Genomic DNA, 25,262 nt, shown 5'->3' with positions numbered 1-25,262 from the left:
TTTCAGAAAGAGACACAATGCACCTTTAAATTAAGAAAGCCTAGCTGCTGTAACCTCAGATCAGATTCACATTAGCAATTGCAAACTGGAACACTGGTCAGAAAGTAATGTCTCTCCATCCTCACACAAACCTGGTTTAAATTGAATCCTAACTCCAGCATCATTCTGAATCTTTTTGATCATTTCTCCATTTCTTCCTATCACAATTCCAACAGCAAACCTGGGCACAGAGACCTGATGGGAAAGGCAAAGCAGTATGAAAGCTCAGAGAACTAGACTAAATTACTCTGATTTTACAAGGAGATGCTCTTAACTATAAGGACAGGCCACATTAGGCAGCTCCAGGCTACAGAACCATATCACTTAAGAAAAACAAACATGTGGCCACAAATTCCTTCCCCGCTAAATGAACTCTGCACTACAAGAATGCAGCTTAAAAAGACAATTAGAAAAGCACCATCTGGGAGTCCATGAGAACTCCTCTTCTTTGCAGCCAGAGTCACTCTTCTGGCAACAGAACACAATGCATTTAAAAATAAGCTTACAGGTTACATGTGCAATTTGATGACTTCCACCCACTACCCATCCCACAGGGAGGTTAGCAGAGTACTCGTGAAGAAAACATACCTCTATGCTGCCTCCTCCCATTCTAGAACTGAAATCATTGCGTACGCCTCGGAAGTCTGCCTGATCTTTCTCTCGGATGATCTCCAGTACCATTTCCCTTGCTTGCTACATGGGGAAAGAAGTTACAGTTAGCTTAAAATTATCCTGCTTGCCATCTTGGTGTTAGGGCCTCAACAGTGACTAATAGTCAGGCTTCAGGCAAAGCAATCTCCATCTGCTTAACAGAAACAGCATTCTGATTTAGAATTTCTTTTACCACAGTCAATGGAGATCTGTTCTTGATGGTACCTTCCATGTATGACAAAACCTGCCACATGTGCAGGGTGGCAGTTTCTTGCATGCAATTGCTTCCTTCGGTCTTTCAAAAAGGCCCTTTATCTTTGAAAATATCTTTGGGGTTTTTTTGTTGTTGTTTTATTTTTAAATTAAGGAAGCAAAGGCCCTTTCCTATTGGATAGAACTGAAGCCAATATAGTAAGGTAGAAGCTATGGTAGCATATCAGAGATCATGTCCACTAAGAGCTAGAGAGCACATACTAAGGAGGCAGGTGGGCAGTAGTGAGCTTATTGACACTCAGAAAAATTAAGCCCAAGTCTGCAGCAATCCAGCAAGACATTTTCTGAGACAAATGAATATTCTTCCTACCTACTTTCAGCCCTCAAGGCCATTCACAAGCTAGTAAAAGTGTACCTTGGAAATAAGCCAATAGTAGTCACCATTAAAAAAAAGCCTACATGTCAAAACCAAAGCCTTTGTTTCTAAATATTACCAGTTAAGCCTTTGACATTTTGGTGCTATTTCCAAGTTTGAGGGACACTGGTGAATCTGACTCCTTTCACATTTTTATGTATTTTCCATGCCCCTGTGGTATTTTTTACAGAAAGAAACAACTCAAGACATTTCAGAGATGCCAAGACAGAAATAAGAGCAATGGAAATTTCATAGGGGTTTGAGAGAGTTAAGAAACACTGTTGCAGCATCCAGAGAATCCCACCAAACCTAAGGATTCATCCAGCTCCTTAAGTGCTTTCTAAGCGTGCTCAACTTTTCTAAGTGCCTCAAAGATCTTGCAGCCTATGCAGTCTCCATGATTGCTTGGCATGATTTATGGCATGGAAGATACAACAACAGCAAATCTTGCAAGGCAGAAGCCACCACCTGGGAAGTAGCAGCACTGAAAGTATGATTGGGTTAAAAGTAGCAAGACTGCCACTGAACTCTTTTGCATATCTATGCCTCCACAATAAGTATAAGAATTTGGGGAAAAAAAAATTTAAATCTAAAAGCCCACTTACAGTAAGAGCTTTGAAAAATACAACCCAAACATACCATCCCTGAGCAACATCAACTGTTGCAGCAATTTATGATTAGGGAGATCCTATGAAATAGAACTATTTTTATTAGAGACAGGAATGCTAAGCTAGATTTAAGTACTTAGCAAGGTATGAAAAGCACTTGCTGAGAAGTGGAACATGCCACAGCTAAACTTTAATTCTTTAATTCAAGCACTCCCATCATGCTGCAATCTTTCAGTTTCCAGTTGATCATGGGTTTTTGCTTTGAACCGCAGGTATGAACATATCTGTAGAACCCTGACACAAGGAGACTGAGGTACCAATATTAAGCAAACCCCTTGGTTTCAGGAGTTGTTGTGGGATTATTTTTTTAATTACCTGCGTCAATTGGCTGTCTGAGATAGTGAACGTTCCACAAATCTTTCTCAAATGTGTGATTAAGTTAGTCACTAAGAACCCATTTGCTCAAGTAACATATAGCTATGATTTTTTGCTACACAGACCGGAAAGCGTTTCAAAGCTACTTTCTCCAAACCCTCCTCCTCAGCTCTTCTCCTACCCATGTGTAATAACTGTGTGGAGTGAGAGCTCCTAGGTTATGCTGTAAACAAGCCAGTGCTTGCTAGTCTGGTGTTTTACCTTGCTCTACTCGAACTTCATCAACCTTACAGAACAAACAAAACCAGCAAGGATCATTACATTTACAGTTGGATTTGACTCCATTAGATGCTCACAAATGCACTAAAGTTTAAATTTCTCCTCGGCTTTCTGGGGCAACTGCTTACTTTCATTACATACCTGTACTTTAAATGCATCTCCAGTAATACGGAGAGGTTTATCTGCTCCAGTAGGCAATGGACCATCTTGGATCATAATCATTTTCACACCTGTTCGCTCCTGAAGAAAAAGCACAGAGCACTTTGCTAAGCAGAGTCCCTAAAATAAGGGACTATATTTTGGTTACTAAACATTACGTAGGTCAAATCAGCAGCTTTACAGAATGCTACTTTAGCTCTTCATGGCAGTTATACCACAAATCCAGTAACAGTCCCACAGTGTAAAGGACTGCCAGAAAGTGTGCTACTCCTGAAGTTCTCAAATAGCTGAATTCCTTGCAGCAAAGAGAACCCCTCTACCTCAACAACTGATTTTTCATCCCTTTCCAAAATCTGTAGCTGTCTGCATATAATAGTTATTAAGTGACCAGCCTTAAAACTATTGGATGACAGAGGCCTAATCAGGGCACTCAAAACACCTACATTTTTGACCTAGGTGCTTTTCTGAAACCCTCTATTCTTTAAAAAACTTGTACCAGATGGAGGAATAAAGAATGTTTTTAGGAACATAGATTTATACATAACACAATACTTTTAATTAGAAAGGGGTGGGATGAGAAAAAAAAAAGACAACACACGCCAGCTTTATCACAGATCAGCAACAAAAGAGAAGCACGGCACTCTACAACAGCGTGGCTGGCATTAAAAACTATTGCAGCAGCAGACTAGACATAGCCTTTTCTTGGCTACAAGAATCCCCTCCTAAACAGCACGCACCAAACGTTATCTAAAGCACACGAGTTTCTTTCACAGTTCTGGCAAAACTCCACTACATGCGTAGCTGGGGCCAAACCTATTTTGTTTGTAAAGATTGGATTTGAGTCCAGCTCTTTGAAGGCAGAAGAGTAGTCCCTGCTGTAGAAGGTTAGAGCATTCAAGGCTCTCCATTTCAGCACGCTCTTGTTGATCTAGAGAAGCTGCAGTAGGGAAGAGAGCCCTAAAGTAAATGCATCTTGCGCACCTGCAACTGTTTTATTGTTTCACCTCCTTTGCCGATGACTAGACCCACTTTGGATGCCGGGATCAAAATCTCCTGAATCGTACTGTTGCCATCAACATCGTTGTGAAAACCAGGTCCGTTCCGACAGCGATCTACAATCTGCCCCAGTAGCCGTTTTGCTTGTCTTTGGAAAAGAATCGAGGGAAACAACCATTAGACAACATTGTTCCATGTGACCAAGAGACCAGGAACCATCGGAATGGGAAGTGATCAGGGAGAGGAGAAGAAGTGAAAAGATGGAGGAAACCATAGTTAGCACAATGTTTGCTTTTTTTTTTTTTTTTTTTTTAACTCTTTGATGTGTATTTTCCCCATCATGATTACTTATAAGCAGTTTGATTTTTGAAAGGGGAAGAGAGAAGGAAGAGCAGCAGCATGCTCTGACCTCTTCAGAAGTTAAGGACAATAGTTGAGCTATAGCATTTGGGGTGCTTATTTTGAATGAAGATACTCTAGGTTCTAAACTTTTCTAAACTTTTTAACATATATACAATATTTGGTAAAACTCAAGCTCTGTTCTTCTTGGTCAAGACAAAAACCACACACTGCTTTGATACTAACACAGCACATTGGTTAACCACTCTCTGATCAGTCACAGGCAACTGCCTTGCTCTTCTCTGCCTGCTCTTACCAGCAGCAACAGAACACTGTTCTAACACAGCCTCTGCCCCAAGCAGTAGGTGCTGAAGCTACACCACGAAGCGAGGCAAGGATACTGCAGCAGCAACCAGTGAAAGACTGGGTTCTTCTACTCCTGGTGAGAAGAGACACACAAAGAAGCATTTGGGAGATTAAAGATCCCTCCTCTAAAATCTTTTGCATGTCAGAGGTAGCTGACAGGGTTTCTCTTCACCTTGAAGACTCCTAGTACCAACACATCCCTTTCCTGCCCTTCTCCCACAACCCTTCTCAAAGTAGGTAGAAGAAAGTCACCAGTTCCCTATTCAGCCTAAAGCAGTATCCTCCCCTCTCTCCACTTCACACCAAGCCATATCAGGCACCCTAGGACGACTGTCTTCTCTCTGGCGATTTGAAGAAACAATACAAAGTCATCCCTCACAAGTAGACATTCACCCAAGACAGCCCAAGGGGTGGTGATCTGAGGCTGCACACAGATCAGAGCACTGCTTTCTCTTGACTTTCTCGCAAAACAAGGCAAAAGGTGGAATTTCTGGAAGCCCACTTCAAATATTCTGGAAGAGTCTTAAAGAGGTTTTATTCATCTATCTTCATATTTTGCATAATTTTCTTTTAGTAACAAAAGAGAGACTACAACAGTTAATACACAATGTATTTCAGATGAGAAGGGGTCATTTGGAAATTAATCCTTTTAGTTTGCCACTGCATATAACTCATGGAAACACTCCTCACAAAACCCTTCAAAGTCTGACATCTAGATTGGTTTCCTTAATTAATTTTCTTTTTCTACAAGTAGCCTGAAAAAATAGTTCAACCAACCAACTTGACAAGAATTTTAGCACAGAAGTAAATTAAATTTTGCCTAATTCCATGTCCTCAACACCTTGTTCTGCTTCACAAACTGAGTATTCTCACTTTTTTTTTTAAAACTTATTTATATTTTATTTAAAGACCGCCTTGGACGTGACTACATTTAACCGCTTATTTCAGAACCATGAAGTCTTAACTATACCTCTCCCCCATTTTCCCCCAACTGCATCTCATCAGGCATCCCAGCTTTTTAATATTTTGCTCTTGTTCTGAAATATCCTTTGCTAAAGGGGAAAAAGCACTTCAATATCAGCAAGAATACATTGCCTGCCCTATAATGTGAGCTTGCCAATTATATTTATTCTGGCTCACTGCTTGCAGTATTATGGTAGAATAAGGAGATTTAAGTACCCTTAGATCTCTTAGGAATGGAAGAATGATGAGTGTCTTCTCTTTAGAGAGACAGTCTTTGCGCCCATGTATTTTCACTATCAAATGCAACTCAAAGATTTCCAGATGGATTTTAAAAAACCCACCTACCCAAAGGCTGGGGAGAGAAAGAGCAGCTCCATATGTTAAGTGTGTTCCTGTAAGCCTGAGGATCCTGGATCCAGTTCCAGCAGGAGGTCCTCAACTGGTTTGTGAGAGTCTCAAACTCAGCTCCTGGGAAGGGGGAGGGAGGAAACACTGTCCCTAAAGTTTCTATAGGTCTAAAGAGTAGAAACCCCTGCTGGCTGGCCACGTGTCTCTACCATGCAGGGATCAGAATTCAAGACTTTGGTTCAGTCCTTTGCTTCTTGTTGGCAGCGATGCAGAGGCAAGCACACCCATGGGCCTCATGCTGCTCTGCAACAACACCAACACCTCCAGATTATTCTGGAGTGGCACCGACAGGCTTTGGAGGCCTCATGCAGCCCTTCTTCAGCTGGAAGGATGGTCATCTCAATAGGAGTAGGGAAGCGAAGGGGAGAAGAGAAGTGCCCTTCAACAGCTTAGCTCAGTATCCTGGAAAGCTGCAGTTAGAAAACTGCATCCTAGGTGCCCTAAGAGCAACCTTGCCCTGCGGAGGGGAATTCCATGGAAATTTCTGCAGAGGGTTCAAACTGCAACTGGAAAAAAGCCTTTGAGGTGCACAGTTTAAAGCATCAGACCAAGAGGTTCTATGCTCCAGAGACCCTCAAGTTTCTCTAGGCCAACATTCACTGGTGTGGCTAACCAAGTAGCACCACTGACAGAGCACAGCATTAGGGAGAAGAGAGAGAAGGAGAAAGGAGAGAAATTAAATCAGGACTCACTCAATGCTCTCTGGCGTCCCGGTGAGTACACAGGGCCTCTCGGGCATCCCACCACTGTCTACAAAAGAAACAAGAAGGAAACTTTTAATACATGGAATTAAAAAAATGGCAGCTGTTTCAGTAACTATCAAGCACTAATGGAAGCGTTGCTCCCCTGCCCCCGGCACACAGAGCACATTAATAAATTCAAAGACATCCAGGGTCAACATATTTTAAACCATTCACTGGATGTCTGCATCCTTTTAAAGCCTTCCCCACCAAATAAAAGGAGGAGTAAGAACTTAGATTACATTCATCAAGTTTCCTGTATAACACTGTAGTAGAGTCCTCCCCAAAGCAAACAGGCAGTAGCACAGAACAAATGGATGGTCCCATTTTTTCGATGCAAGGCGAGTTGTACGAAGAGCTGCTGCCACCCTCCTGAAATGTCTTCTGCCAGGAGTTGGACCTGACCAGACTAATCAGGGGCAAACCACTGAGTAAAGTGGTACCACCAGGAGAGAACTCAACACCTGCAATTTCAGGTCTAAGTACAACATGGATTGTCCATTTGCACTGTACTCATCTGTTGCTTAAAGACAGTTAGTTCCTTAATTGCTTCATTCCCCAAACCACCTGACAAACCTGTTTGCTATGCTAGTCAGGAGGTCAGTCCCAAAACAGCTCTCCCGTGCATCTAAGCCTAGTATATATTAGTTGTTAAACTGTAATAACACACCTTGAGCATGGCAAGGCACCTGATCTAATGGACATAACATCCTTCAACATTAAAATCTGTTCACCTGCCATACAAAGAGGCTCTTACCTGGAGCAATTTGAATTTTGCAGCCAGACTCTGCCTGAATCCGTGAGATCTGTTCTCCTCCCCTGCCGATTACTGCAATGAGTTCAACAAGCATCAGAACATACCATTTTTCCAAGTAACTGCAGAGCACCTCCCGCTTTTACTCTGCTGCAGCTATCTATAAAGGAACAGTTTGACTCCAGGATTGCAGAACAGGCATCCACAGCATGACCAAATTTATCATAGCAGAAAAACAGTAAAATACTTCTGAAAGTTGTTCTATTTGCTTGGAAAAACAAAACAAAAAAAGGGTGTCTTGCACTGGAATGGAAATACATAATATGCAAGAATAAGGCATCAGTTTGAGTGCTGCTAGAAGAGTAATTTAAGTGTATCTTGTTCATCCTGAACCAATAAACTAGTTATTTGGGGTACTAAAAGAGGCAAAGACTTTTCCTTTTATTTCTTTAAAATTCCTATTTTACTGCCTCTTTTCAATGGACATGCTATTTGGCTGGTCTGCACTCAGACAGAACTGCTACGTACTGAAATGCTCTATCAATCTTAAGTGAAAACAAATACCCATCTCCCTTAACTCCTGGAGTCGGCACATTGTTGTTTACAATGAGACATACTGAGGAGCGACTATGTGCCAATCACCATTCATATCCTTCCCAGACTGCAAAAAGAGCAAAACTGTCAAGTCAAACAGGTATGCCTGGCTCAAGATGCTCCCACAGAGGCATCTCTCAGCTGTGGGTTTGCCACCGTCCTGCATCCATCTACCCCTGAACCAGGATTAGATTTAAGGCAGAGATGATGCACCAACAAAGCATGCAAGCTCCCCTCTCGCAGAGCTACAGCATCCCTTCCATGTTCCCCCACATGTGGTACCAGGACCGATAAGTGAAGAGGTCTGGGCAGGAGAAGAGCGAGCGTTTCCTTTGCAGGAATTTGAGTTACAGTTTTATACTGTCTTTACAGTCAGGACAAAACTTCACGCACTAAGGGGTAATTATCATGGCCTGTTATTTTCCTTTTTACTCTCCATATATCAAATTGGAAGAGATACACAGATCTAGCAGTGGAAGAGTCTATGCAATCACTGTAGTAACACAGCAGCAGGAGGTGCCATTGAAAGGAAGAGTAATGATCATCAAGAGGAAGAGAGAAATTAGGATCAAGCTTGAAAGAGATCAGGAATGCAAATCTAGGAAAAATTCTCACTGAGCAATGCATGCTGGTTGCGTTTCCCCACAGCATATGTATGAGAGATTTAAAATTCTGTTTAACTTGCCCTGAGTCAACTCTTATTTTAACATTTAAACGTTGTTTTCCTCTGTCAACTCTCACAGTTTTACATACTCAGAGGAAGTAAAATGCTTCGGTGAGGGGAAATAAATTCACTTTTGACTTGTTTATGTACTATGCTAGTGGGAATTTAAAGGAGAGAATCACTAAAACTCTCAGTAACTTGTACTGCACAGTCTTGTTCTTATTACTGGGACACTAAGCTTTTCCATGCAGTTTGCACCTGGATTTTAAACACAGATCATCTGGTCCCCACGAAGACAGCATTAGACAAGGCTTATCCAAGGCTAGTAAGCACAAAAACTTGTGAGCATGTCAGAATAAACAGCATTCCTGCACAGAAAACACATCAAGAAACATCAAAAGGATCCAAGGTACTTACTAAATCCAACCATTTTATCAGGCACTTTGAACTCTTCTGTTATTACAGCCCTAAAAAAAAAAATAAAAAAAAATCAAATAGTCATTACAAAGAACAATTTGGAAGACAACTATGTCCCTGCCGTGGAAACTAGGCACAGCATAAGACTTTTGCACACACAAGTAAACACCACATCACAGTCAAAATACTCAGTTTTGGAAGGGACCTCTCCTGGTCACCTAATTTCTTCCTATGCTGGATACATTTCCAGTCTACCCTCCACTATCTTCAATGGAACTGATGGAAGAACCTCTTTTTGTCATTCTTGCTACAGACAGATTTAACAGAATAACGGCAAAGTTTCTTTAATATTTAGCCTAGACCTTCCAAGCCGCAGTCTCCGCCTACTACTTTTGGATAAGCTCTTGCCAAAAGACACTAACCAAAGCCAATCCTGATATGAATACTGCCTCCAATAGTCACAGATTTTTTTTTTTCCCCTGCTTGTCCTTATTCTTTTCCTTGGAATTTATAAAAGCTGTCTTCAATTATCCTTTGAAGTCTTATTACCTCGAGACCTCCCTATCTATTGCTCTTTGGACTTTTTCAGTGTGTGTCTGCCTCAAAACATATCACCCAAAGCAATTTCTTAAGACCTGACTGTAGTCAAGTAGAAAGGAATTAACTCCGATTGTTTTTTTTTGCATAGCCATTTCTATCTTGTAGAAAACACAACACAACAAATATGGAATTTGCAAACTCCATATATTTAGATATGCATTATATACAATTTGTTCAGCAATCTCAAAAGCAATGAAACCCCTGCATAATAAGTTCAATGCAGGTTTTGTGGTGAGATACATTAAAGCCTTCCCATTTTTTGCTTTAGATCAGTTAGGGAAGGTATAAAATACACATTAGACTTCACCAGCTAAGCTGCAGATAAAGTACCTCTCCACTGTCCCAAGGCTCACTAGCAGCAATGCAAAACCAAAGTGCCACCCATACCTGCAGCAGAACAGGCTCACTCGCTACAGGGAGGTTCAGAATTACAGTTGTTTTAACCTGCAATAAACCCAGTCTGTTGCCAACATGTCCTATACTGCAACATTTTCAACTACCCTGTATTGGAGGAAGGGTTGCAGCTGAACAAAGTAGCTAACCCAGCAGAAAACCAGCCACCGAAACCAGAAAGAAACCAATTCAGGCTTTTCAGCCTAATCAATTCCCTGCATGAACATCACTCCTGGCAGAAGAGAGGTGGCAGGTAGCAGCAGAGCAGACAACACTGCACACCCCTTTCTGTGCTGCCCTAGCTGGACATTAGCTTTAACCTAACCATCAAAAATTGAAGGTTCTACCATCTTCATGTATATTGCTTGTCCTTCCTGCTGAGGCCCCCAACAAACAGCTGGTTATGATGGAAATGCACTATTAGCCCAAAGGTGAACCCAGCTTTAGAAGTGCTCTCCCCTTACTACCCAAAACAAGACAGACAACTCCTTAAAAGCAGGATTCAAGAAAAACTGAGAATTTTACTTTTGTATTAGATGTTAAGACATGCTGCATGACAAATCATGCTTGCTTCAGTCTCCCAAAACCATCTTTGACAAAGGAGTCACCCCAGGTCATACTATACCAACAAAACTAAAAAAAAAAAAAAAAAAAAAAAAAAAAATCTACCTGCCCATTTAATACTTCCAACTTTCCTCAAAATGCCACAGCTTTTTTTTACTTTTTCTTTCTTTCCTGCCCTGCACCAGGGCAGGGGAAGGGAGAGGACAGAATTTATTCTTCTTGGTCCTGCAGATTTACAGGAACCAAATCCAAGTTTCAGGTCAACTCTTCTTTCTTCATCACAACAAACAATCTTAAAGGGTTAGCAGAAACCCCAGCCTGGAGAAAACCCAAGCTGACAGTTTCTCCACATTCTCAACCTCTGACTTCCTAACACTACTACAGATGGTGGATCAATAAACAATTAGAATTGATCAATAAATAATAAAACATAACCCACTGCTTACCTTTGATGTACCAGGGCCCCTAACTGGTTACCTACTGTGGCAGAGAAAGAAAAAAGGAAAAAAAAAATCAAAGCATTAGCACGGATAAACTAACTTCATCCCCATAGAAAAAGAGTTCTTACCATTTCATCAAAAAAGAAAGAAAAGCAAAACAGTAATTTAGGTTCAGTGGCTGAAATGAATGCGTTATGTGGTACAAAACAGGAGGGGATTTCTTGATCAACACACACCATAACCCAGTGTCCAGCTGAACACAGGATAGGGAATTGATTTGCGTCTCCCCATGCTGAGAGTCATGGGAGAAAATCCTGCCTGCCCAAATCCAAATCCCTGCAACTAACCTCCCCCCTTCCCAAATTAAGCCCAAAGTAGTAAAAAAAGGGAAAAAGGGGGGGAAGGGAGGAGGAAGAGGAGAAATTTCAAGCAGACTGGTTATGTATTAAAAAACAAAAATAAAAGCTGAGCAGACTCAGACATTTAGACATTAGATTGCATTTTTAGGCAAAAAGCATTAAAGACCACTTGCACATACTTCTCTCTGTGTCTCTTATCTGTGCTCCATGGAGCCCACTTACACGGAGACCTGTTAAAGGAATAGGTCTGTTAAGTAACCTTGCGGCACCCAAACGGTATTTTTTTTAAACAGCACATTTTACTGAATGCACACATTCCAGGCATATCTGCGATGTTAGTTGGTGGTCCATTTATGATTAGCAGTTATGTCCCCAGCTGACAACCCTCAAACAGATTTCTCCCCCCCCCCCCAACCCCAACAGATTAGATCTTTCTTCCAAACATTAATGGGGAAAATATCATTAGACCAACTCATGCAAAGTGGGAACACATGCCCTGCTGGGCTTCGTACTGGACTTTGCCTGCAGCAAACCAGCTAAAAACCACACCATTTGGTCCTAACAACCAGTTGAAAGATTATATTGCATGCCTGGAGGGCACAAGTAGCGAAACAAATGAAACTGGCCAACATGTGAGCTGTGATAATAAAGATGCTATTTCAAACTACCTTGCAGCAACCTGCACATTCTTTGACCTGAAATAAATTGACAATCAGCTGGCAGGGTTAGAAAGCGGATGCATCCCACACTCTCTAAATCCTGTAGAAAAATGCATAAAGTTTGTGGCCAAACACTTTACTCAAATAAAATAGACAAAGAGAGTCAATACTGTATTTCTGCTGCGTGTCAATACCTTCATAATAGTTCAGAACCAAAATATCGACAGCATATATATTTTATTACTCTCCCCAGCTCAGTGATAAGACAACTGCTGCGTTATTGACTCCGTTAGATTTGTCTTTGCATATTCTCACCCTGAATATAAAAAGCTCTAATTTGGTAACTATCAATACTGCAGTTGAAAAAGGTTGGTGATGTAATGGGGAATATTTGCTCTAGCTGATAAGCTACTACTGCAGGGCTGAGCAAATACAGCCAAATTCAGAATCTCGCCATCTTGCCCCAAACTGTGCTCCGACTATTTTTACTACAGGCAATAGGTCTGGTGGCTATTGCTGTAGCATGGGATTGCTCTTGCCACGGACCAAGCCGCTCATTATCCCAAGATGCCAGAAAGAGTGGTCTTCACATTACAAGGCTGTATTTAAATATCCACTTCACATTTCAATTCACCATAACAGCTCTCCTAACAGTCTGTTCTACTGCAGCCGCTGCCCACAAATTATGAGACAGACACACATCCTATAATCAACTCCTGAAGTTCACGCAAAGAACTGAAGAGCCTTCATTTTGTAACACAATCCTACACTTGAATAAGACAACTTCTTAGGGGAAAACTACGAGTACAAGAAGTTAAATCAGTCAGGGAAAGAATGCTTTAGATGTACATAACATAGTGTCTCCAACCCATTTCAAGTACTATACAAACATAGTAAGCCATTCACCACCCCAGCCAGCTATCAGCCTTACTGTATATTTATTGTACTAATTAGTTAAAAAAAATTAAGCCACAGTAACTAATGTGTGAGATCATTCCTTCCATATTTCACAGATAACCTCTCCAAGAGCTGAGATAGAAGGCAGACGGACAGAACTGGGAGTGATTTACTTGAAGTCAGTTATGATTTCTCTCTGTTTTCGGGGAGGAAGAAAAGAATGACATGGCTCCCAGTTCCAACAACCTAAAGGTGCATTCCTTCTCCAACATGCCCATTTTGCTCTGAAAGACAGGGACTAATAGAGAGGCAGGGCTGGGGCAGACCACACTCCCTGCAATACTGAAAGCTGATGTTCTGTTCCACCATCTCCCTCTTCACACCAGGGAGGGGGGTGAACTCTGGCAAGCCATGTACATATTTCCCCCTTTTACATCTATTGAGTACAATTTAACGTAACTGCAGTCATTTTACTGCAAATAAGGAAAAATACTGAATAAAATCAGCACAATTTCCTATTAATGGCACCTGCTGGTTGATAACTCTTCACTCTGCTTTAGGCTTCACCTTAACTGAATTCTACCTAACAGACACTCAAAACAAATGCGGATTTTTTTTCCACCCCATAAAACAGAGCAATGCCTCCCACTAAATTAATGTGCATGATGGGAATATACAATCTTGTCAAGAATATCTTCATGGCTAGAATAAAATCAGAGCAACGCATCTCCCGGAGAGCAGTGGAACAGGGTTGCATTTCATACTTTTGAACATACATTTTGAACCAAAATGGGATCATCATAAATTTTAGAAAGCTACAAGGAAGACATTAGTTACCCTAATTGTTTATCATTAAATACTGCCAGGCTTTTCTTTAATTAAATGGTCAAAAGCTAATAATTTTCGTGTCTGCCTTCACTGCGAATCTTAAACTGCCTTATTTTAAAAAAGTTGATCTGTAAAGTCACAATTTTGAAGAACACTGGCATTCTGTGTATTACACTAAACCTTTTGCTGAAAGATCTGGACCTTTGCCGAAAGATCTGGACTTTTGCCCTGGTCATACAGCTGCTACAGATGTGCCAAGGAGCATCACTACTAACTTTCATCACCAATAAGACAGGGGTAAGATTTCCTTCTGCCCATTGCTATTTTCACTGAAAACATTGGAGGAGAAGAATAAAGTATTCCATACAACAGGATTGTGTTGTGTTTGAGCCCCTCGGCTCTACTACAATCAAGTTTTATTACATCAAAACGGGCCATCTTTGTACCTGGATGCACCACAGAAGCTTGGAGAAGGCAGGGGATGGAGAGAGGGGGGTGTGAGGCTTCTCCAAGGTCTCTCATCTTTGTTTTCCCAGACTCAAAGGATGCCCCAGCCTTTAGCAGCAACACTGCTGCTTACCTCTACATATATCACTGGAAACATCTTCAAAGCAGTCCAAAACAGGGCAAACAAAGGCTAACGTTCTGGTGATCAGTCTCTTTCCAGCAGACTAGATCCCTGCTTCCTTTGAACGAAAGAAGGCTGTTTCTTTAAGGATTATTTACCATTAAATAAACTTATCAAATTGTGCTGGTAATTAGAGGGACCCATTAATTAGAACGGGGGCCAGGAGCAGCCGTTAGGCATTAACAGGAGAGCTGGGATCTATCCTCAGCAGCAAGATGCCACCAGGTCTTTTCTGCAGCTCAGACTAACCCCATCTCTAGTGCTCACCTTTGCTGAGAAACATTAACTGCGGCAAGTGGCCATATAAATGCCAACTACGACTTCCTGCAAGCAGTACAAATAAACCTGATCTCCTCCCTGCACTATAGTTATTTGCAGGATTACTTTAAAGTTGTTTCCAGAAAGGGGAAATAAAGCAGCCAGGGAAAAAGAGAAATAATCAGTCTCAAGCTCCATCTAATATCAATAGGCCAGGTCACCAGGGCCAATCCTAGCAGCTCTTCATTTCAGATGAAGGTTATGTTAAAGGAAGTGCAAAAGGCACTCACAGATTCTGGTTTCAAATACTACGACAAACCTATTTTTCCTGGAAATGCTCTAAAAGCAGCTGAATTTGTTTTGACCAGCACACTGTCACCCTGTCTTAAGACCACTTCCTAAGCTGACATCAATCAGCCACGCCAGCAGCTGTTTACAAAAATGGACAGGGAGAATTAGATTTTCCTGAAAGACAGACAGCTTTCTTGTCACCTTAAATACTTCCCCTGAACCCAATTTTTTCAGGAGTATTAGGAACAGAAGTAATTTTCTAACAGCTACACGGTGATAAGGAAGCAGCGAGACCTGCACCCAGCCGTGAACATGCAGTATACAGAAGTGAACAATCAAAAGATTTACCACCAGATTTGTTTCCAAGCTATCCAGAGCAGCAGAATGTATCCAAACCCCCACACTATAAAATTTCTAGAGCATGCGTAACAACATAAATAATCGCCTCTTGACAACAATGTTTCCCAACTGCGGTTCACAGACAAGCAGAAAATGGAGAAAGTGTGGGCATGCAATCCCGACACCCCTTGTTCGCAGCTAACAGAGAACTAAAAGATCATCTAAATGGGAAGTGCTTTCCTAATTGAAGCGTCCTATTAAAAGCAACTGCCACCTTCCAGATGCTTAAAGCTAAAGCTGCATTACAGACTTTTAATGCCATGGCAGCAAGAGCAGGTAGCCTAAGACTAACTAAGGTGTGGATCATACCACAAACAAAATACAGAGCAAGAAGCACTTGCAGCTTCAGAAGTTCCTTTGCCAGGCTGCAGTTCTGGGCATGCAGTTAAAGACCAGCGCTGGAGGATTATGTGGTTAGGTGGGGAACTCGTCACACAATTGTTATTTCAGTACAGGACTTACTAATGCCATTAGGAATAAAACCCAAGATGACCAAAGCTGAAAGAAGCAATACAACCCTTGCTCCTACCCTGACAAGTCCTGTTTCTTTGTGAAATTCTAGCCCTTTAAAATATTACTTCCATCATTTCTCTTCTCTGAGATCTCACAGATAAGATTTTTGGGAAGAGAGTTGGACAAAAGTTGTAAAGCCTACAGATGTATGTGAACAACCCAAGGGCAAATACAGCATTGGAGCTACTTTAAAAACAGTTACAGACAAGGGCCAGTGCTGAACTACAGGGTGAGCAAACACCCACAGGTGTTTACATCAGCAGAAGAACTGCCAATACAAGTCAGGTGTACAGCCACCCTGGAAGGCTCTCCCAGGAACGATACCTGCTCCATGAAGTTATCTATCACAACACAAAACGCCAGCAGCAACATACGTTTGTAGCCCAGACTGCAACTGTATTGACACGGTTTGTGTCAACACAAACAAGGCTCAGCAAGTAATAGGGCTCACCAGTAAAAGTTTAAGTACAAAGTCTAACTTGCACTGTCATTAAGCACTACAACCATTTCAGAGTTAAAAGTTCATAAAAAAACATTTTGTCAAGAGGTCAGATTTCTCAGTTCAGTGTGATGAACCAGTGAAAGAAATAGGCAGGACTAGTGTTATGAATGACTAGTTCCTAGAAAGCTACTTTTATTCTTTTTCACATATAGCCACCTACCTAAGCTATTCAAACAGCTCAAAGTTGTTCAGCATTCTTCAATGCTGAACAGCCTACTTGACAGCCGAGCACCTTCCCATACAGAAACCAACACATACCAGTAATACCAGGCATCTGGCTTCTCATAGACATAGTGATGCTCCAGCCTGAGATATAAGGTGCAAGGGCTCACCCAGATAAACCCATTCTTTCCTAAAACACCAAATCAAAGGAGTAGCAACCTCTTGCTCAAATAGAGCCAACACCAGAGAACAAAGTGGGTGGTGGCATGTGTTCAGAAAACAGTAATGGTAGCAAGCCAGAGCCTCCACATGAAAGAAACTTCTCCCCATGCTCCAGCACGTTTTTTCAGAATGAGAAGCAGACGTGCAGTATTTTCAGTCTTTGCATCAGACAGAAAAAAATTATTTTCAAAACAAAGTGCTAGGCAGCAGCTTTGCTTATCTCCTCAGTACTCCTGAACATATCTGTGGGGGAGAGAATCACTCTGCAGGGCTACCTGTGTCAGCAAAAATACTAGAGGAAATAGGAAAAGGAAGACATAGCCACTTTTTTTTTTTTAAATAACCAATCACAAGAAAAGGTGAGCTCTTTGCATCTATCCAGAAGCAGATAATACAGTTTAAACTTGTAACAGTGCACACCATTAGATTTGCAAAAAAGAAAACACCTGTTCTAACAGTTTCATTGTCATAAGAAACTAATAACTTATTTTAAAATTGTAACACTTCATACGATATTAACTCATTACAGTTAAGAAATATGGTCTACCCAGTAAATTATTCTTTGGCTGTGGCCAATGTTACATGCTTCAGAGATTTAAGAATTCTCAAAGAATAAGGATGAAAACTAAGCCTAATATGGGAAGTTTCCTTCTAACTTGCATCAGTACCCTTTCTCCTGAAAATTCCTGTACAAAGCAATCAGAACTCTTGAGAGCGACTCAACTACTGTGCTGTGACCACTGCTACGCATGGAAAGGAGCATATGTAATACTGTCCCTATACACTGCCTGCTCTTAGAAAATTAGGGTCATCAGGGAAAAACAGCTTTACTACGTACATCTGGTACTCTATACATGGGCTCCAGCACAGACCCAATAAGCAGGTCCCTCCCTCCCCCAGCTACCATAGAACAAGCTTTAAATCACAGAGTTCATTTGCCAATTCCCAAAGTTCACAAACTAAGAAAGAATTGCTTCACATTAATACTACTAATGCCTAGGAGCGCTGTGCTATCTAGATAAGACTAAACAGCACAGGGAATCTTGTATAAAATTTCTATACACAGAAAGATGCATTGATTTCTGTCCTTAAAGCAGACAACTGCCTCCCTAGATACATACAACTTCAGGAGCTGCATCCACAAGATTGACTGATCATAGCCAGCTTACCTCCGTCATCCAGTGGCCGTTTCTGCACTCCATAACCGTAGACTGATGGGTCCACAAGTGTTGTAGAATTATTCAAGTGAGGAATATCTCCAATTTTAGCAGCAATCTATAAAAACAGGAGATAAAAGCAAGATTAACATACCTGAAGTTTCAGCCATTACAGCTGAACACTCTTTCTTCCAATAAGGCATTCACCCCAGTCCAATCTTCTCTCAGCTATTTACTATACAGGTGGCTTTATAACAGTTCCAAGACAGCAGTGCTTCATTTGTAAGGTAAACATTTTCTGCTTGCTTTTAATATTTGTTTAATTAAGATCTTATTTACCCAGTTCCTCTTCCTGATCATAAGTAGGTATTTACCCCCCTGGAACATCATGTTCAGGTTTGTTCACTCAATGGACAGCTGACAAGCTAAATCTTGCAAAGATGAGAGTTCAGACTAGCTCACCAGCTTTGTCCTGGAGAAGCTGCCACCACCATAGGCGTGTAGGAGGACACATGCTTCCTCCTGCATCCGTGCATATCCAGATACATAGAAAAACATACTTGCACATCAGTGCAGAGGGAGGAGAATGTGAAAATACACAGCACAAGGACAGGTTTGGGAACTCCTTGTCAAAGAGACTGGATCACCCTGTGTTTACTGTACAAAGAATAAGCCAGTGGGCAAACTATTAGCCCAGAATTAGTTTCAATTTCCTGCAGTGGTCAATACAGCATGAACACAACCAACGCTGCCTGTGCCTCTGGTTCCACCTCTTAGACGGGTAACTGCCAATCCCCGCCAAGCCAGGATGCATGAGGATATTTACAGGAAAGAGGAGACAGTCAGGTGTCACAGTAAGGGGACTACAGTAAGCAAATAAACTAGGTGAGAGAGACCTACCGCCACTTAACAAAAGTGAAAAGTTAAGCTCATCTCTAATGACATTTGGGAGACATTTATACAGATGGATGCTGACAGAAGTGAGCTCTTTCACCTGCTCTCCAAGCTAACTGATGTAAGCCCACTCTAGAAACATACAGGTGCATTGCTTCAGTGCTGCACCCAAGTTAACACCCCCTTCAGGCACAGGCAAGCTGCAGTCTCACAGCACCCCTTGCCTGCATAAAGTACTTGGCTATAATAAGCAAGTGCAGAACAAAGTAGTTACAGAACAAATATAAAGCACAGTGTATTCTACAGCTTTTGCTTCCTTTTCCAGCAAAAAGAAAATCACTGAATAGGATCTTTACCAGCAGTCTGATGCCACTCTATTATAACCGGGATTTCACCAGAGAATAAGCAACAGGAACAGATGAAAGAGCATTTTACACAGATATGTTTTAAATGAAGACAAGGACAAATGACAAAATATAACTAAAATTTGTGTTTCTAAAATTTGAGTTTTACTGCAACAGAAGGACATCTACAGCAACTCTGGTTGTTGACATCATCAGTTGCTGCAGTAGAATAAACAACTGCCCAAGATTCAGAACCACAGGGTACTGAAAAAAAGCTATTTGAAATAATCTTGAAAGATTGAGGGCCCTGCATTTAGAAAGAGAATAGAAAACATTCTCTTCAATGCCTTGCATGAAAAGGGCTGCAAGTTTTGACCATTTTCTTCTCACAGTCCATTCCATCCTGTCCTCTCTTAGAAAGTCAACAACTTTATTGTGTCACAAATGCCAGGAGCTAGAGAACAGTCTTCCTGCAGGACCAGCACAGCGATCATGTAGCAAAGCTTTGATGATGAGTGCCTGGTATATCAACATCTCCAAAAACTAACAGGTCCATAAAAATCTGATTCGGAAAGCATTAACACAGACTACCCCTTGTCCACTTGATACTAGGGAGTGTCAGGTGATGCCTTGCTTTTTTGTTGAAGACTGTACTGCATCTATGGTTCCAGCCCTTTGCCCACATGCTTTCCCCTTCCATTTGGGATGCAGAAGATTTGAATGAAGGTACAAAGAGCATAGATGTTTCCTGCCTACTTCAATGCTGAAAAATAAATTTAAAAATATATTTTATAACAATCTACTAACAGCTTTCACATAACAACTTACAAACATATGCCAAAAGGAAGAGTGTCACATACAACATACCCTGGCATGTTTCGGAACATTTGATTTTAACATGCCCTTTATGAACTCTCTGTTAGTAGTTATTTACTTCAAAAAAATCTGTAAGTTGTGGAAACTGCTAGGTGATAGTCTGGAGCTGAAATCACACACCACATGCTCAAGGGAAAGAAAAAAAAATAGTCCGGATAGCAGAAGCTGGCCTACAAAAGGAAGCTAGTGTGAAGCACAAAGGCATGCACGAACAGATCACCAACACTAAGGCTGTCCATTCCCAGAGCAGGAGAGATTTGCAACCCCCTACTCATGCTTAGCACAGTTATCGCCTTGGCACAGAACACTCCAAGTAAAGGGCAAAATAAGAGAGTCAAAGCAATTTTTACATTATCAGCTTTTGGGATGTTTTCCTCTCCACCCCCCCCCCCCCTTTATTTAAACTTGCACCCTTGTCTCTAAAGCCTCCCAGCTGCCACTGGATTATAGGCAGGCAACACGCCACCTCACTACAGCAGGAAAAAATACCCTGCAAAATAAAGAGCTGAGCTTTTTAAGTAGACACAGCAGTTAAAATACATTTTAACTTCTTATGTTCAACTTAAAATGGGAACCTGGGTTTTTACTATAGCTTCAGCAGGGAGATAAGCACAAAGTTAGAACACAGCAAAAGTAAGCAGACCTAGCCCTTATCTGACTAAATGACCTTGAGTAATGTACTGCTAGCCACTGCTTTTGTCCTGCTGTATGTCAGTCTTCATTTTTTTCCTTTTGTTTTTTTTTTTTCTAAACCCAACACATCTGTATTAATAAGCTCTGAAATACACTGGAAAAAAGCATCACTACCACAGAACTACTTCTGCACCTAACTTCCCCAAAATAAAGCTCTCCAAAAAGCACTTTAAAGGACATAACACAAACCTGAACTACAAACTGCAATGGTAAAGCCAAGAAAAACAATCTATAAAGTTGTGTGAGGAATACATGCTTTCCTATACCTTGCACTTCTGTCCTCCTATACCTTTAACACCCTTTAAAAATGGTGTAATACCAAACTGCTTTTAAATATGAAGCTTCTTTGCTAGACACAGCAGGACTCAAACACCAATGTTTCCAGAATTCCGCTTTCAAACGAAAGGGCCTAGCTTCTGGGAAGAATCTCTCCATGCTGTCCTGCAAAAGAACAGCAATCGATAAAATCACTAATTCTAGGTATTAGCATGATATAAAACAGTAAGGTGCTGTCACCTCACCCTTCAGACAGTTCTAGTGTTTCTGCTACTCTTCCCATTCGTTGAGCAGAATACTCGAGTTTGCGTGACAGACATTTCTCCAGAGCTCTGTAGGAAGCAGCGAAACCATCCACAACCATTTAGAGTTTCACGTCACAGGTGGTTTTCCTAAATACTAGAGTAATTGCAAATCTACTTGAGGATGATCTGAAAAAGTACTCTGCAAGGGGATAAAGAAACGTTGAGTCTTAAGACCCCTCCATCCCCATGGAAATTAGAAGTTAGAGACTGATAATAGAAAGGGATTTTAAACATACAGCCTGTTGACTCTCAGTAAGTCTCAGGATATTCATCCACTTCCAAGGTACCAAGATGGCATGCTACAGGCTTACCAAGCCACAGCCCTTACCCTTCATAGCATTCCCTAAAATACAGATTCAGACAGTACATATGGCAGGTTACAAGAAGAATAGCACATGTAAGAAGAGGGAACCAGTAAGTGCTGCAAACGTATGTGTTGTACTGAAAATGAGACTGCCAAGGAGAACAGAAGGTAGGAACCAAGCAAGACGCTGTTTTGTCAATAAGAACAAGATTCAAGGACAGTCTGATAGAAATCCATTTTTGTCCAAAGTACAGGCAGCTCTGCTTTTCTCATCCCATTACTCAAAAGGGGAGCAAATATCCTATGCCCACCCCCCAAAATGCCACAGAAGAAAAACCACCCTGCCTAGGAGCAGCTGGACAGATGGACAAATCAGGCACCACCTATGAACCATAAAATAATCCACTCACTTGAGGTGTGGTGCAGAAGATGCAGGACAGACCATCTCAAAGCCCCAGCATTCACTTGAAAAAGTAATTTTTGATACATCTCAAATATTTAAGAGTCCACAAAAAATCCAAGCAAGTCTAGCACAGACACTGAAAGCAATGTGCAAGTCATTTCTTTCAAAGGTATTCCAGATTTCTGACTCATGTCATCTCACAGCCCAGTGACTTTGAGGAATGCAGTTACTGTGATTGATCAGGAAAGTCTTCCCTGTCCTGAATTAGTTAAGTTATTAATAACTAAGCACTGTATTCCACAGCCTGATTTTAGTGTTATGGCTCTCTTGAGAACTGAACCTAGTAAATTTGACTACTAGTCTTAAGTGTAAGACTAAACTTCAAAAGAGTTCAAGTGTCAAGCCAGGGATGCCATACCAACCTCCGATGCAAGAACTAAAACTGATTTTTTTTCCTCTGCTCACTCTCCCCCTTAAAGCAAAATTAATATTCAGAAAGGCCTGCAGCATTGGCCAGAAGCAGTAAAAAAGCTGACATCTACATACCAGATCAGTATAGTTCAGGCAAGCACAACATTAAACACACTGTGTGAAAGCTCTGCCATCACCTCCAGAAAAGCATTAGATGTAACTGCCTTTACATCCCACCTGATTCTCAGCCAGGAGTTCCATCACAGATTGCTTGTGTGGTGAGGTAAATATCCATCCACTGAGCAGTTAAGACCATCTTCATTCACTTTGGTAACAAGTTACTAGTGACAATTTAGTTGTGCCCTTCTGTGCAGGAAAAGACTACCTACTCCCTTACTAAGCCTCTACGGAACTAGATTAAATCAAGTACTTTTGCAGGGGGGGAAATATTTTAGCACTTGCCAACAATTCTTTTCATCCCACAAACACTAATGGAAAAAAATCACATTCAACAGGCAGCATACAACTCACTGCACAAAAATGTAGGCCACTGCGCTCCCATGAACATGTGCAGAGCGCACGTTTCTCAACACACTTGCTTCCAGCGTGAAAGATAGCAGTGAGGTTGCTACGCTGCAGCGCCTGACCTGAAGTTGGCAGCTGGGAAGATTTTGAAATCTTCCAGTTCAGACTAACTCCAGTTAACTCACAGAAACCCAACACATTCTTTCAAGTATAAGAACAGCAAGATCAGACTAAGCGAGCACAGCCAGCTTACAGAATTGTTTAATATTCCATGTCCTTCACATGTGGGTTAGGGGGCCTCACAGATTCACGCTACAAACATGATGGCAGCAACCACTCAACACCAATTCAGATCAATTTTCAGTTCATGCTATATTTTAGCCTAATACTGTATGAGGCATCCCACTTTCACATTTAGCCTGTTACTGAACAGATGAGTGCTACGTATTGTGGCACTTTCAACATACTCACAAAATAATTTCAACAAGCTGCAACTTACCGGCAAATAATTATTTTCTTCTACATAAACACATTACTCAAAGAGTATTCATCTGCTAGCAGGCGATAATATTATCCGATATTCAACGAGACGTTTTTGCAAGAAGAGGCCTTTGGTAAAAGACAACCAGGTCAAAACAAACACAGCTGCAACACCTCTCAATTTAACTGCATCAAGTAGATAACCCTGGGCTAACAGCAAAGCTTTCAGACATCACATACCACCAAGGCCACAGCGCTTTGTTAGCCGCTGAAAAAATGAAGCGTGGCCTCATCCAGGAGGCAGCTAACAGGCAACTCGCCTACTATACTACTTATGCTGAAAAAGAAATCAACGACCGAAGAGCAGACTAGCTCATGATCTCCTCTGGAAAGGTGCAGGATGTTCATCTAGAACAGCAAGTGCCGCTGTACGGGTCGCTGAAGACCACACAGAACACTGACTTGCTGCCATACTGATTCACAAGTGAGCCACAAGTGACGGTAAGCCACTTAAGTTCCATTAGAGCGATCGCTTGAAAGGTCTTAGGGTCCAGCTTAGTTTCTTCAGAAGTTTCCCAGTGAAATGAGAAAAGCAAGTCTGGGCAAAAGAAGGAGATTTCTCCCACCTGGCCTGTAACATTAGAAAGAATGAAGTCAGGGTCTTTAAGTACCAGTTGGACTGCAGTCCTAGTATTTAGCTGCATTGCATCTTGTTAAGGTGCAGCTACTAAGCACAACCGGTTCAGAGATGGAATAAACGCCTGCAACAGACACGGAACAAGAGATGTCACAAAACCTGCACTGCGAGCAGCAGCTTCTTGTTTCTGGAATCACTTTCCGCAAACCGAGGAGCGCGCAAACACTTGGAATATCCTGTATTGAAGATGAGGGTGTTGATTTCTGCAGGTCTGGGCGCTTTCACTAAAAGTTTCCATTTTAGCCCCGTGTAAGCTCAGAGATTCCTTTGAGGAGCACTCTCCCTCCCAGGAGGGAATGCAAAGCTCCCCCCTCTGCCAGGGTTTCTATCCATCAGCCTAAAGCACCACGAAGGCCTCGTTTAAAAAACGAATCCACGTTAAGCTCCCACCCACCCACTGCAAAGAGCAAGAGGAGACGAGAGCTCCCGCAGGCTGCAGACCGCCTCCTTCCCCGCAGAGCACCGTTTTTGCCGTGTCACAAGCCCCGGCCGCGACCCGCGCCGCAGGGAACTGTCAGACAGCCCCGCCGCCGCCCCCGGCCTGCCCCTCTCCCCGGAGCCCGCCCGCCCCCAGCAGGGGACAGCCCCGGAGGGGGAAAGCTCCTGAGAGGGGGCCGCCGGCTCCGGCCTCCCGGGAGAGGGGCAGCGGAGCCGCGGCCCTGCCCCTCACGGCGGCTCCGCGCCCCGCCTCAGCCCCGCGGCCTAGCGACGCCCCCGCGGCCTCCTCCTCCTCCCGCCCCCGGCCCGCCAGCCGGCGCCTACCTGCCGGACCCGGTGCAGAGCGTCGACGAACCCCTCGGGCTTGATCCCCACGGGCGCCGCGCTCTGCCCCTGCGCCAGCTCCGCCATGACACGCGCCCCGCGCCCGCCCGCCGCCGCCGCCGCGCCGTCCCGCCGCTCCGCCCGGGGACCCGCACCCGGAAAGGGAAAGAGCCCCCCGCTTCCGCCGGAAGTGGGCCGGGGAGGGGCGGGGCGGGACCGGGAGGAGGAGGAGGAGGAGGAGGAGGGAGGGAGGGTGGGGGGTGGTCGGGCCGCGCGTCACGGCCGCTCACGCGCCGGAGGGGTGGGCGTGGCCAGCCCTTGCCCCGCCCCACGGGACCCCCGATACCGGGGGGGGCCGCAGGGGAACCCCACGGCCCGCAGCGGGACCGGGGCGCCTGTCCCTGCCAGACCGGCCCCGGCCCTCCCGGCCCGGCCTGTCC

General features: G+C 42.8%; 1 protein-coding gene across 4 annotated transcripts in view; it reads right to left on the bottom strand.

Moving 5' to 3' along the window:
* The window catches only part of FUBP3 (far upstream element binding protein 3), a 41,080-nt gene extending 16,095 nt beyond the window's left edge, over positions 1-24,985 (bottom strand). For 2 of the 4 annotated variants that reach the window (XM_075056093.1, XM_075056094.1), the window contains exons 1-11: positions 24,823-24,984; positions 17,865-17,970; positions 11,516-11,566; positions 10,984-11,017; positions 8,981-9,030; positions 7,309-7,380; positions 6,504-6,561; positions 3,721-3,883; positions 2,722-2,820; positions 628-732; positions 132-234 (exon numbers count right to left, since the gene is read on the bottom strand). In XM_075056093.1, coding sequence (XP_074912194.1) covers positions 132-234; positions 628-732; positions 2,722-2,820; positions 3,721-3,883; positions 6,504-6,561; positions 7,309-7,380; positions 8,981-9,030; positions 10,984-11,017; positions 11,516-11,566; positions 17,865-17,970; positions 24,823-24,909 — 928 coding nt within the window. In that variant the 5' untranslated portion in view covers positions 24,910-24,984. Of the gene's footprint in view, positions 1-131; positions 235-627; positions 733-2,721; positions 2,821-3,720; positions 3,884-6,503; positions 6,562-7,308; positions 7,381-8,980; positions 9,031-10,983; positions 11,018-11,515; positions 11,567-17,864; positions 17,971-24,822 lie in introns of all 4 variants that reach the window. The other 2 variants (XM_075056091.1, XM_075056092.1) reach the window with 2 other exon arrangements.
* Between the last annotated feature and the right edge of the window lie 277 nt (positions 24,986-25,262).

Source organism: Buteo buteo, chromosome 23 (assembly GCF_964188355.1).
Source record: "Buteo buteo chromosome 23, bButBut1.hap1.1, whole genome shotgun sequence".
Lineage (NCBI taxonomy): Eukaryota > Metazoa > Chordata > Aves > Accipitriformes > Accipitridae > Buteo > Buteo buteo.
Note: the sequence above shows the minus strand (reverse complement) of the source record. Positions and strands in the feature narration are given on the sequence as shown.